Source organism: Ptychodera flava, chromosome 2 (assembly GCF_041260155.1).
Source record: "Ptychodera flava strain L36383 chromosome 2, AS_Pfla_20210202, whole genome shotgun sequence".
Classification (NCBI taxonomy): Eukaryota; Metazoa; Hemichordata; class Enteropneusta; family Ptychoderidae; genus Ptychodera; species Ptychodera flava.
Window position 1 is genome coordinate 43695430 of NC_091929.1, and position 12973 is coordinate 43708402.

General features: G+C 38.2%; 1 protein-coding gene across 1 annotated transcript in view; it reads left to right on the top strand.

Annotated features, from left to right (window-relative positions):
• The window catches only part of LOC139121675 (von Willebrand factor D and EGF domain-containing protein-like), a 56665-nt gene that overhangs the window by 33609 nt on the left and 10083 nt on the right, over positions 1–12973 (top strand). The window contains exon 10 of the mRNA XM_070686759.1: positions 12361–12605. Coding sequence (XP_070542860.1) covers positions 12361–12605 — 245 coding nt within the window. The remainder of the gene's footprint in view (positions 1–12360; positions 12606–12973) is intronic.

Genomic DNA, 12973 nt, shown 5'->3' on the forward strand with positions numbered 1-12973 from the left:
TGGAAGATAGGTAAAATCCGTAGTATGCCTGATCAGCGTTCAACTGAGAAACTCTTTCATGGTTTTATTACATCTCGCTTGGATTATTGCAACAGTTTACTTTTCGGCTCCCTTCATTTGAAATAAGCAAACTGCAAAGGATTCAAATTCGGCAGCTCGACTTGTTACCAATAAGAGAAAAAGTGATCGCATTACTCCCATTCTTCGTGACCTTCATTGCCTCCCTGTTGACAACGTATGCAATTTAAAATTCTTTGCATTACTTTCAATGTTCTCTGTAGTCATGTACCATCTGACCTTGATGACCTTTAGATTAGATGTAGTACGAGTCACACGTTGCATTCATTTTCAAATGGGGGAATTAAGTTACATAAAGGCATTGGTCACACAGCTTACTATGGTGATAGGGCGTTTTCAATATGTGCGCCTCGTTTGTAGAATTCTTTGCCGTCGCACCTTTGCGCATTTCAGTCACTTGATAATTTTGAATTTAGGTCGAAAACTTACCCTTTTAAGTCATTTTATACATGAGTTTTGTACCCTTTTAATTTATTTTATACATGAGTTTATTTGTCAATCTATTTTAACCATTTCTTGAGTTTTACAATCTGTTACTTTATTGTAGGTTTTAAAATTGCTTTTATCGTTTGTCACTCTTTTGTTTGTTTTTAATGTAAAGTGCATTAAGATATTTAAATATGTAATGCGCTATACAGGAAATAAATATTATGATTATGATGGCCCACTATATGCCACTCTTCAGCCAGCCAGCACGCCAACTTAAATGATTTCTCAGGCTCCACCAGTATGGCCTCCAAGGATGCAACGAACCTGTCTTTGTCCATCAACCTATAATGACGGAGGCATCTTAGGGCAAATACATTATCCGCTCGAGTGGATATGTTACTTCAAGTGCAGTGTAGGGGCATAAGTTGGGGTAGGCGTGAGAGAGTGGCTTGCCCTCGCAGGTAGTTTGTCATCACTAAGCCAGTCTGTCTTGGCAGGGGCCACTTCAATCTCTTAAGCCATGTTTTCTTCACTTCAGCATTGATGCCATCATTGTAGCCAAAACTCATGTCGGCAGTGGCGTACTGCAGCTCGTTGTTGTACCCTGCAATGCTTCCAGTGATTATCAGCATCTTGCTTGGCATCAGCAGAAGAGCCAGCAAAACCACCATGTCCAGGTTCACTTTGATGGCGTCAATCATGTCTTCCCACTTTGTAGCTGGTGACTTTGTCTGGGTTGGCGATCTCATCTTCAAGGAGAACACCCAGCTCTTCCTGCGCCTGTTCTGCGCCTCCGTTCCTGCCAACAATTAACTCCTGATGCTGGCTTTGGCCCCCAGAATGCAGTAAACATAGGCCTCAATGCTTTTGTTCAGTCTGGCCGTGCCTGCCTGCATCAATCCGCTGCCCGCATCACCACTACCACCAGCAGGGCCAAACGAGTAATACTATCCTTCTGCCCATAATTTTTTCGAAGAAATATAAGTGGGACCTCTTGCTGTTCGGCCTCGTATTTTGTGTATCCAGCTGAACATGTCCTTTGTGTAGAAATATTTGTCGTCGGGGCTGACGGAAAAATCCTGGCCATTGAACTTTGCGCCATTGTTCAGCAAGGGGCCTCTGGGGGTGACATACATGTAGCCATTGTCTACGCCTCCTTTTGCCCCTCTTGAACCTGAAGTCTTCATTGTCACTCATGTCATACTCCCGGTAGAGGGCATTGTCATACTCCCAGTAGAGGGCATTGTAACTAACCTTGTTGTAGGGGTTGTTCCAAACCTTGAAAGCGCCATCATCAGGCAGTGCAACCTCAATCTCATGGAGAATGTGCCTGGTGGTGAAATACACATGGAAAAAGAGAAGGGATCTGATCTGAGGGGCAGGATGGAGGCCAACAAGTGGTCTTGGAAAGTTACGCCACAACCGGCCGTGGCGCACCAAACAGCGAAGTTTAACTGCTGGGGCCAGTACTGGATGTGAGGGCCAGCCAACCAAGCCTTTGCCTCCTTTGCATTTCCTGTGGGCAATGATATTGTTCTTGAATATGTCTCTGGGATGGGTGACGAACTTTTCTGTCCTGGTCACATAGATTTTGAGCCACGTCAGTAGTGCCTTGAGATCACCCACAGGTGCTGCCTTTGCCTCATCTACTGCTGGGACCACTCTGTCTTATTTCTGTGAGCAGCTGCTTGTACCAGATGTAGAGCAGTTTGTATCTTTTTCTTTTCCTTGCCACCCCAGTGCTCGTCTGGATGACCTCAATGACAACACCAGAAAGGGCGACTGCTCCCACAGCTGCCAGTAGGGCAGGAATGACAGCAGCCAGCACGCTGCTGATGAGGAACACAGCTTTTGCAATGTTTAGGCCCATATTGATTCGGCCCATCAACTTGTAACTGCACCTGTAAGCAGCGGCTGTTCTTTCGACATAATCAGCCAGCTTGGTGGCGTCTGTATAGACTGAGACATGCACTATGGTTCTATAATTTTACATGCAAATCTCCTTGCGATTGAAATATGTATCTGTTCTTTGTGTCATGGATCAGCACCCGATATTCGTTCAGATAAGAGAGCCATCATTATTTACGGCCTTGGGGGTCGGAGAAATTTCATTGGAAACTCTGAAATTTCGAATTCGAGTAATTCACCTGGTGATCATGATGAATTCGAGTAACCCTCCTCTCTAACTCAGAAATTTTGACTGACCCCCACTTAGAAAAGTTAATGCCGATACATGTATTTAAAATTTTCATAAATACCTGTACAGCAATAAAGACCTTTCAATTCCTGATGTACCCTGCTAGATTATCATTGGTTATCTCTCGACGGTTGAAAAAGGTTAACCCAATAAAATGAAATTCAAGGTGACAAGAAAATACAGATATAAAAGCTAACGCTACAACCAGTATGCAACCATATAGTACTGTTTGACTTGGATTGGTATCATGACAGAGTTTCACGAGGATATCTGACACTGCATGAAAACCCAATAATTCAGATAAATTCACATTAATGAGTTGCCTGTATTATAGTGTAATACACATGAATCGACATGAATCTACATGAATACAGGCTTGCTGAATACAAAAAATGGATTCTTGACTGTATTCATCTGTATATGCACTCTTCAGCTAAAATACAGGCAATAATCCATGTTAATACAGTAAGTATTATAGCGTTTTTATGCAGTGTGATTTGGCAGAATTTGAAAGTACAGGAGGAAAACACATGAAAGGCTGAGGGAAAGTGTCAGAGGGGCTGTGCCCAATCTTGCATGGAAACGTTTGAGATATTGATGTGTGCAATGGTGCAGTCTGGTGCAATCTAAGAGGTGTTTTAATTTTTTATTTGATTAAGTAAAACTGTTAGAACACCCTAGGGGAGAGCACGAGAGGCGGCCCCCTCTCACATATAAAATTTTGAGAAATTGATGTGTGTCACTGTGAGAGGTGTTTCAGTTTCCTTTGCACTCAGTGAGATTGTTTGAAAATTATATTGAACACTGATATTTTTATTACATTTTTGCATAATCAGTGTATTAGTCACAATATTAACAACTAAACAATGACAATGCATTTTGTAAAAAAAAAAAACAGTTTTCAGTTTGCCAGAGACTGAAGACAAAAGAAAATGCAGCAATGAAAAATATGTGAGCTTCCTGTGCCATTTCTCTAGCTACCATGGTTATTGAACTGAAGTCAATGAAAATGTATGTTTCTGTGATAATAAAGGATTAATTCGCAATTGTTCAGTTAATATCCTAGATCCTGTGAAAACTTTGAGGAATTGATGTGTGAAATGGTGTAGTCTGGTGCAATATGAGATGTGTTTTCAATTTGTCTCTTACTAGTAAAAGACAAATTTTTCTTGGTATGTCTTTTACTAGTATAAACTAGTAGAATACCCTGAAGAGGAGAGCACGAGAGAGGATGTCCCCTCTCGTATCGAAAATTTTGATAAATTGATGTGTGAATAGTGAATTCTAAGAGGTTTCCAATTTATTTCGCTCAAAACATTGAGTAACTACCCTTGTTTCTTTCCACATTTTGAGCAACCCCTTTTGCCTTCAATTTTTTGAGTGATCCCCCTCACATTCCTCCAACCCCCAGGCTGTAAATAATGACGGATCCCTAGTGTTGCTCTTCGTTTTCCATGCTTTCTCCATGGTGTCATCACCTGGGCTACCGCCTTTCGCACCTCGTGGACTGCTGACTTTTTGTAGATTGAGAGCAAGTGTTGTGATCGCCAGTCGTGTGGCAGTTTGCAGTGCTCCAATGGTTAGCCCTTTCCTTTGAACAGCTCTGTCAATTTCGTTTTCAGCTCAAGTTCTAGATCCTTGAGAGCTTTTTTCAGTGGTCTTGTTTGAGCCATCCTTTCATTGACTATCCAGTTCTGGCCATGGAGCCACTCAATGCGGTTGTCGATTTTTGCTAGTTTGGCTTCAAGCTCAGGCGTCAACTCTGGGGGGGGTTGCCATCAGGGCTTGGGTTTAGTGTATTGTTTCTCTCTGCATACAGCTCCTCCAGAGTTTGATTGAAAGAGCTAGCTTGGCTTTGTAAGCTTGCAATTCAAGGTTGAGATTATTCCATTTATCTATTATGTCCCTGATTGCCTGTATCTTTTCTGTATTACCACTGGCGTTCTCTCTGATCTCTGTCAGGTGATCTTACATTGGCCAATATCATCAGGGTGAGTCTATTGGCTTCTATTTCCAGATTGAGGAGTTGTCTTTCATGGGGATAGTGGCTAGGAACTCAGGTATGTGATCGAGGTGATCGAGGTCTTTGGCCTCTCCCTCTGGGGCCTCCCCCTGGACATCTCTTCCAAACACTGTTCCGCTCTTTGTATTGTCTTCTTCCTTCCTTGAATGTCAACCTTAGGCCCTTATAGTACAGCTTTCCATCAATAAGCCTTCCATTGATTCTCAAGAGTTCTACACCTGCTGGGTTGATGACCTTTTGCCGGGTGTAAGTGTCAACTGCCTCATGTACGAGTTCTACAAGCTGTCTTGTCAATCTGTATACCTCTGGAGAAGGCTCAGCGCACCCCAAAACAGTCTCTTCCCCAAATGTCTCATTCAGATCATTATCATAGATCTCCTTCGTCATGATAACTCGACTTCTTCGTCGGCCATTTTAGCATATACATGTATATTATATGCGAAAATGCACGATAGCGAATCTCTGACACCTACTTATAGTAATAAGATTCAGCAAGGAACAAAAACAGCGAGTACTCATCATGTGGACACTAATAATCCCAGTCAAGCGGCGCCGAGAGAGACACTGTACATCTGGTACCCAAAATTGGAATCTGGTGTCATTCTCGTGCCCGATTTCAATTAGTCCGTGGGCTAGAGGGGGTCTACGTGCACCCCCCACAGGATAACAAACCTGTATTTTTCAGAAGTCTTGGGATCCCTAGAATACGAAATGGAATTTTAACAGAAAAATATAGGGACGCAATAGCTGTTATGGTCATGTTTTAAAGGGTACCGCAAAATCACGATTTTCCAAGCCAAATGCATTTTCGTCAAATCTGTCTTCTTGTAAGTCATGTGCTGAGCTCATTTTTTAACATATATTGTTTGGTATCATTAGAAAGGGAATTTATTCCTCTTTAAGATGACATATTGAATTATGCAATATCTTCTACAGTTTTTGTCAAATGTAACCAAAACTTACCCCTTACCCCAAAATTTAACATTACAAATTACAGAAATCTCAAATTCTACAATTTTTTAGCTAGGCATAATAAAAAATGCAATGCTTTGTCTGAAATCTGTTTTATTTTATACAGGGACATGTCAGAAATATGAAATAGACTTTTAACAGAAAAAATATTGCGAATCTACAGCTGTAACAGTCATATTTTGAAGGGTACCGCAAAATCATAGTGTAGCAGATTTGCATGCATTTTTGTTAAACTTGTCTTCCTATAAGTTATCTGCTGAGCTTGTTTTTGAATATAACCTCATTTGTTAGGTACCATTATAAAGATAATTTACTAATCTTCAAATGACATATTGTAACATGCAATATCTTCTATTATTACATAACTATGTTTATTTGGTACCATTGAAAAGCTAATTTACTACTTTTTAAAATGAAATATTGTTATATGCCATGTCTTATATAGTTTTCATGGAATATGACGAAAACTTACCCCATACCACAAAGTTTATATCGAAAATTACATTCGTAGCTATCGTCAAATTCTACCAATCTTCTAGCTAGACATAACAAATAAGGCAATGCTTTATATGAAATCTGTTTATTTCGTACGGGGGAATGTCAAAATATGAAATAGACTTTTAACAGAAAATATATTGGGACTCTACAGCTGTAACAGTCATATTTTTAAGGGTCCCGCAAAAACACAGTATTGCCAACTCGCTTGCTTTTTTGTTAAATCTGTCTTCTTAAAAGTCATCTGCTGAGCTCGATTTTTGACATAACCTGGCTTGTTAGGTATCAATAGAAAGGTAATTTACAAGTCTTTAAAATGACATATTGTAATATGCAATGTCTTGTTTAGGTTTCATGAAATAGGACCAAAGCTTACCCCATATCCCAAGGTTTACACAGCAAATTACTGCAAATCTGAAACTCTACCATTTTTTACCATTTATTAACTTTATATACCAAAGGCAAATTTTTGTATGCAATCTATGAAATATGTGTTTTTGTTAAAAGAGTATGTTACAAATATGAAATTAACTTTTAACAGGAACATAATATGATTTTGTAGCCTTTTGGATCATATTTGGAAGGGCACCCCGGTATCAGGGCAAATTTGCCGAACACATACATTTGCAATATATGGGTTCCCCCTCCAAAAATGATCCAAATGGCTACTAAATTGTATCATCTTCCCTTTAAAAGTTAATTTTATACTTTTGACATACTTTTGTAATAAATAAATCAAATTTTATACAAGAATTGCCTTTTGTATTATGTGCAGCAAAAAATGGTAGAATTTAAGATAAGCTGTAATTTGCGATTTGAACTTTTTGGGTATGGGGTAAAGTTTGACCATATTCCAGGACTATGAATGACGTTGTATATTACAATATGTCATCTTGAGAAGAATAAATTTCCCTACTAATGATACCTCACAAGCCAGGTTGTGTCTCAAAATAAGTTCAGCAGATGACTTACAAGAAGAAGAATTTAACAAAAAAGGTGCCAGTTTGCGGTACTGCGATTTTGCATTTCCCTTCAAAATATGGCTGTTATAACTATACAGTCCAAATGTTTTTTCTGTTAAAAGCCTAATTCACAATTCTGACATGACCCAGTACCATATACAACAGATTTAATACCTAAACAGAGCTATTTTTATCATGTTTAGCTAAAAATTCAGGAATTTCATCACGTCATCTATGACAGTACTTCCAATATAAACCTTGGGGTATGGGTTGCGTTTTGGTCATATTCCCTGAAAACTATACAAGATATTGCCTGTTACAATATGTCATTGTAAAGACTATTTAATTATCTTTTCAATGATACTAAACAAACCGGTTATAATCAATAACAAGCTCATTAGACGACTTATAAGATGACAGATTTAACAAAAACGCATGCGAATCAGGAATACTGAGATTTTGCTGTACCCTTCAAAATACAGCTGTTACAACTATACAATCCCAATATTTTTTCTGTTAAAAGTTCATTTCATATTTCTGATATGGCCAAGTACAAAAGAAAACAGATTTCATACAAATAATTGCCTAATTTTTTTATGTCTGCGTAAAAAAATTGCTTGAATTTGACATTAGCTATGATAGTAGTTTTCGATGTAAATTTTGGGGTATAGGGTAAGTTTTGGTCATATTTCATAAAAATCTGTACAAGATATTGCATGTTACAATATGTCTCTTTAAAGACTAGTAAATAATCTTACTAATGATACCTAACAACTTACATTGTATACTATAAGAAGCTCAGCAGATGACTTAAAAGACAATAGATTCAACAAAATGCACGCAAGTCAGGAAGACTGAGATTTTGCTGTACCCTTCAAAATCTGACTGTTACAACTTCAGAATTCCAATCTTTTTTCTGTTAAAAGTCTATTTTATATTTTTGACATGACCCATTACCGAACGAAATAGATTTCATACAAATAAATGCCGGAATTTATATGTCTAGGTAAAGAAAATGGTAGAATTTGATTTTAGCTATGACTGCAATTTACAATGTAAATTTTTGGCTAAGAGGTAAGTTTTGGTTATATATCATGAAAAATATATAAAATATTGCATGTTACAATATGTCATTCTAAAGATTAGTAAATTATCTTTTTAATGATACCTAACAAGCTAGTTTATATTCAAAAACAAGCTCAGCAGATAACTTATAGGAAGACAGTTTTAACACAAATTCATGCAAATCTGCAACACTATTATTTTGCTGTACCCTTCAAAATATGACTGTTACAGCTGTAGATTCGCAATATTTTTTTCTTTTAAAGTCCAATTCATAATTCTGACATGTCCCTGTATCAAATAAAACAGATTTCAGACAAAGCATTGCATTTTTATTATGCCTAGCTAAACAATTGGTAGAATTTGAGATTTTCTGTAATCAGAATGTTAAATTTTGGGATAAGGGGTAAGTTTTGGTTATATTTGACAAAAACTGTAGAAGATATTGCATAATGCAATATATCATCTTCAATAGGAATAAATTCCCTTTCTAATGATACCAAACAAGTTATGTTAAAAAATGAGCTCAGCACATGACTTACAAGAAGACAGATTTGACGAAATGCATTTGGCTTGGAAAATGGTGATTTTGCGGTACCCTTCAAAACATGACAAAAACAGCTATTATGTCCCTATATTTTTTCTGTTAAAATTCCATTTCGTATTCTAGGGATCCCAAGGGTTCTGAAAAATACAGGTTTGTTATCCTGTGGGGGGTGCACGTAGACCCCCTCTAGCCCACGGACAATTTGACCTGGTGTTTGACCTAGAAGTAAAAGGCCATGCGAACAACACTGTGGTGCAGAATGTGTCCAAAACAGTGAATTGGCTGATCTTCAAATTCAAAGGCGAGATCCTGCTCGATTTGTCGCAACACCACCATCGAGATATACAGAGATATTTACAGACATGGGAGAGCCAGAAATAATTTGACTCCTTATGGCATCGAGGGCCCAAACCTTCAAAAGCTGAGAAGTAGAGCCGGCGATGGCAATGTCCAAAACAATGATGGCAACCACTTGTTTGCCATTTAGCAGAATAAGTTCCACTTACTCCAGTGCACTCTGCAGCCACATTGAGTGGGAAATCACCCTGGCGCCAGTTGCTCAACTGATAGTCTCTGAGGACACCACTGAATGGGGTACTCACTGATGAATATCCAGATGGAGTATGAAACAATCGAAGATGATTGCTTGGCTAAGAGACACGCTGGCTAAGTAATGGCAACAGCTTCTTTTATGAGTATGTCCACCATTTTTGCACGATCCCCTTCTTAGAAAGCGACACAATCATCAATGAGAATGTCAACATCCCTCGCCGAAGTATGAAAGGGCTTCTTATTAAATTTACTGAGGCAAATTTGTAACTGAAACCAACACAATTACAAGCACTCATAACGGCAGATTTCACAATATTATCGGTAACATCACCTGTAACATACGCAACCTTATATATGTTATCACCTGCCGAAATGTCTTCAACAATATTTTAGTGAAACGATAAGAAAGATCAAAAGACGTCTATATCATCAAGGAGGCACCGTGGACCAGTGGTTAGGGTATCGGACTCACTACCGGAGGATTGTGAGTTCGGTACCCGGTTCAAGACCCAGTAGGTAGGTCCAGAGTAATGGACTCACTCTCGGAGGACGGTGGGTTCAGGACTCTAGCACGGTGTTGTGCCCCTGAGCAAGGCACTTTACTCCTCAGTGCTCCATTTGGGGAGTTAGTGGGTTATGCGTACCTCATCGTGTAATTGGGCTAACGCCCATTGGATGATGGACTGATAAAAAAAATATCAGCATATATGTACACTATCCGTAACAATATCCAATCTCCGAACACTAATTTTCAACAAATCTGGTCACAATCTTACTCATTTTCAACTAAGTGGCATTTGTAAAATGAATTCTATCAGCACTCAACTTAGAAGAAACATGAAACACTGTCACCCATTGCAATCAGCCTAAAAGAAGGGTGATTCCCCTTCTGCATTTCTTCAAGCCCCCAACTCTCTGTCTCTAGTTAGATGGTCTTTTTGACCCGGCTCTTTAACATGTACCTAAGGGTACTCCTGACAAGGAGATTTCATTGTCCATCCATACCTCACACGATCTAGGTTAGTGCAGTCCCCTCTCCATTTTAGCAAGTTGACTTTCACATTATCATTTTTCTTCCCGTATTTTTACATTATTCCGGTGTCTTTATTCCGAGTACTTTATTTTTAACTGCCCTTTGAAGTTTTTAGGTTTGGTCATGGTTTTAATTTTCTGTAGTCGTTCCACTTTCCTTTGACATGTTCTATTTTGTCCGCTTTTATCTATTAGTTTTCACCCAAAGGAAGGCAATCTGTGCATTGCCGGTTTTATAAAAAGATAGTTGAAATTGAAGAAATCGGTCGAGTACGCCTTTCATTTCTCCACACTGTGTCAAGACTTTGATATACTCCCGCTTCTTCCTGATGGCTTAAATAGTTTTTGTTGGACTGAATCTATTTCATGGAATTCAATATATAATAGGTTTACATTGCAATGTCCGACAAGCCAGATAGCTCTAATGGAAGAATGAGGGCTAATGACCGTGAGATTTACGGTTCAAGAGCGCTTGTGGGCATGCCCTTTTTACACTAAAACGTACAGACTCTTAAAAAACACAGTCTCTTAGAAAAAAACAAAGGTCAAGCGTTTCTGCAAGAACACGGTTACTAAGTGCAGTTTACTTGCGTGGTAAAGCACTTTTTTTGGTTGCTAAGATTTATTTATGTTCATTGGATTGCGTTGTTTATGTAAAACTTTAAAAACTTTAAGCTTAGCCAGAACCTGAGGTAATTAATTGCGCCAGAAGGGATTAGAGGGAGGGTGTTCTCATAATTGCGCCCTGGTTTATTTAACTTTTATTTGTCCCCATTTTGGGTAAAAAGTTGAGTGTTTTGGCGAATTGCGTAGTTGCGTGTTGTGAGCCTCCTGAGTGAAATGGAGGCTTAGTGAGGGGAGGGGGTGTTGCTCCATAACCAACATTTTGCACAATATTATTACGTTTACTTTTTTGTTCAGCATTCACTAGTTATGTAGATAGTATTGTCGATAGAAAGGATCAAATCATTTAAGTATTTGGACAGAACACATAACAGTAACAGAGATGCCAAATCACTTATCGATTTTATGAGATCTAAACCGAAACTGAAGTCTATTAGGACAACACTATGGAAAGACAAAAATTGATACTATGCAGACTGATGCCAATCAGTTTAAATATTGGAATGAATTTATTTAGTCACTCAGGCGTTTCAGGGAAAATGTTTTCATTGGAAACACTTGTGAGGACAAAAGTTATAAAACGTGCAATGAAACAGATTAAAAATGTATATGATAGACTAGTCTGTCTGACACAAATGCCTAAGTATCTGCTTCTATTCACTCCAAACACGGTTCATCTATGTGTCTCATAAAAAACTTATTGACATCCGTTTGAGTACATTTTATTATAGTTTTGTCATCCCAGATTGTTGTTCTATAAACCGTAGTAACTCTTTAGATCTCATAAACTTGATAAGTAATTTGACATCTCTCTTGTGCATTCTTTCCAAACACTACAATACCTGGGTTCTTTTCTAGTAGAAGAAGACGTAAGATATAGACCAACTGTCCAACTTGAATGTTCTTCCATGTGTTTTGTTCAAAATGTGGACGATAATTGGCTCTAATTTACCTGACTACTTGTAAATCGAATTGAATATCGGCGCGCATTTTACTTTGTGAATATATCCACCTATCTGACGATTACGTGAAAGCGAGCAAAGATCAGGTTTCTGATGTGTCATAGTCAATTTGGACAAAGTGTCAAGTTAATCTGACATAAGCAAGTGATATACTCTTTCTATATCAGAAAAGCTAGACATTGTCAATACTGACAAATCTTCTCTGTTAAACAAACGATCTGAGTTGATCTAAAAGTTTCATCATCAATACAAATATTATTTATCGAATTTCAACACCACCCAGAACTGTGATACAATGGTATGCCCCTACCTTATGAAAAGCAAGCTCTCTCTCTATATATATATATATATATATATATATATATATATATATATATATATATATATATATATATATATAATATTACAATGTTATATTTTACTAGGTTAGTACACCTAGTGGCCAACTTGTACGATTTGAGGGTAGCAGGTACTTCAACATATACATCGAGGTGAATGGTCTCATGGAAGATAGAGTGGAGGGTTTGTGCGGTTCCTTCAATCGGATAAAAGAAGACGATTTTGACTATTTTGACATTGAAAAGAACACCCCTGACACTGATAGATGTGAGCCTTTACCTCCTGGGTTGTGTTGTTCGTGTATTCCTGAGAAGTTTTCGAAATCATTCAAGTTAGTAAATTACTTCCACGATAACATGTATTGAAGTAGGAATATTATTATCATCTGCAGAAATGCAATAAACTACAATGATACTCCATTTGAAATATATGTTCAATTAGGCCGTGGCTAGAGGGGGTCTACGTGCACACCCCCCCCCAGGATAACAAACCTGTATTTTTCAGAAGCCTTGGGATCCCTAGAATACGAAATGGAATTTTAACAGAAAAAATATAGGGATGCAATAGCTGTTATGGTCATGTTTTGAAGGGTACCGCAAAATCACCATTTTCCAACCCAAATGCATTTTCGTCAAATCTGTCTTCTTGTAAGTCATGTGCTGAGCTTATTTTTAACATAACCTCACTTGTTTGGTATCA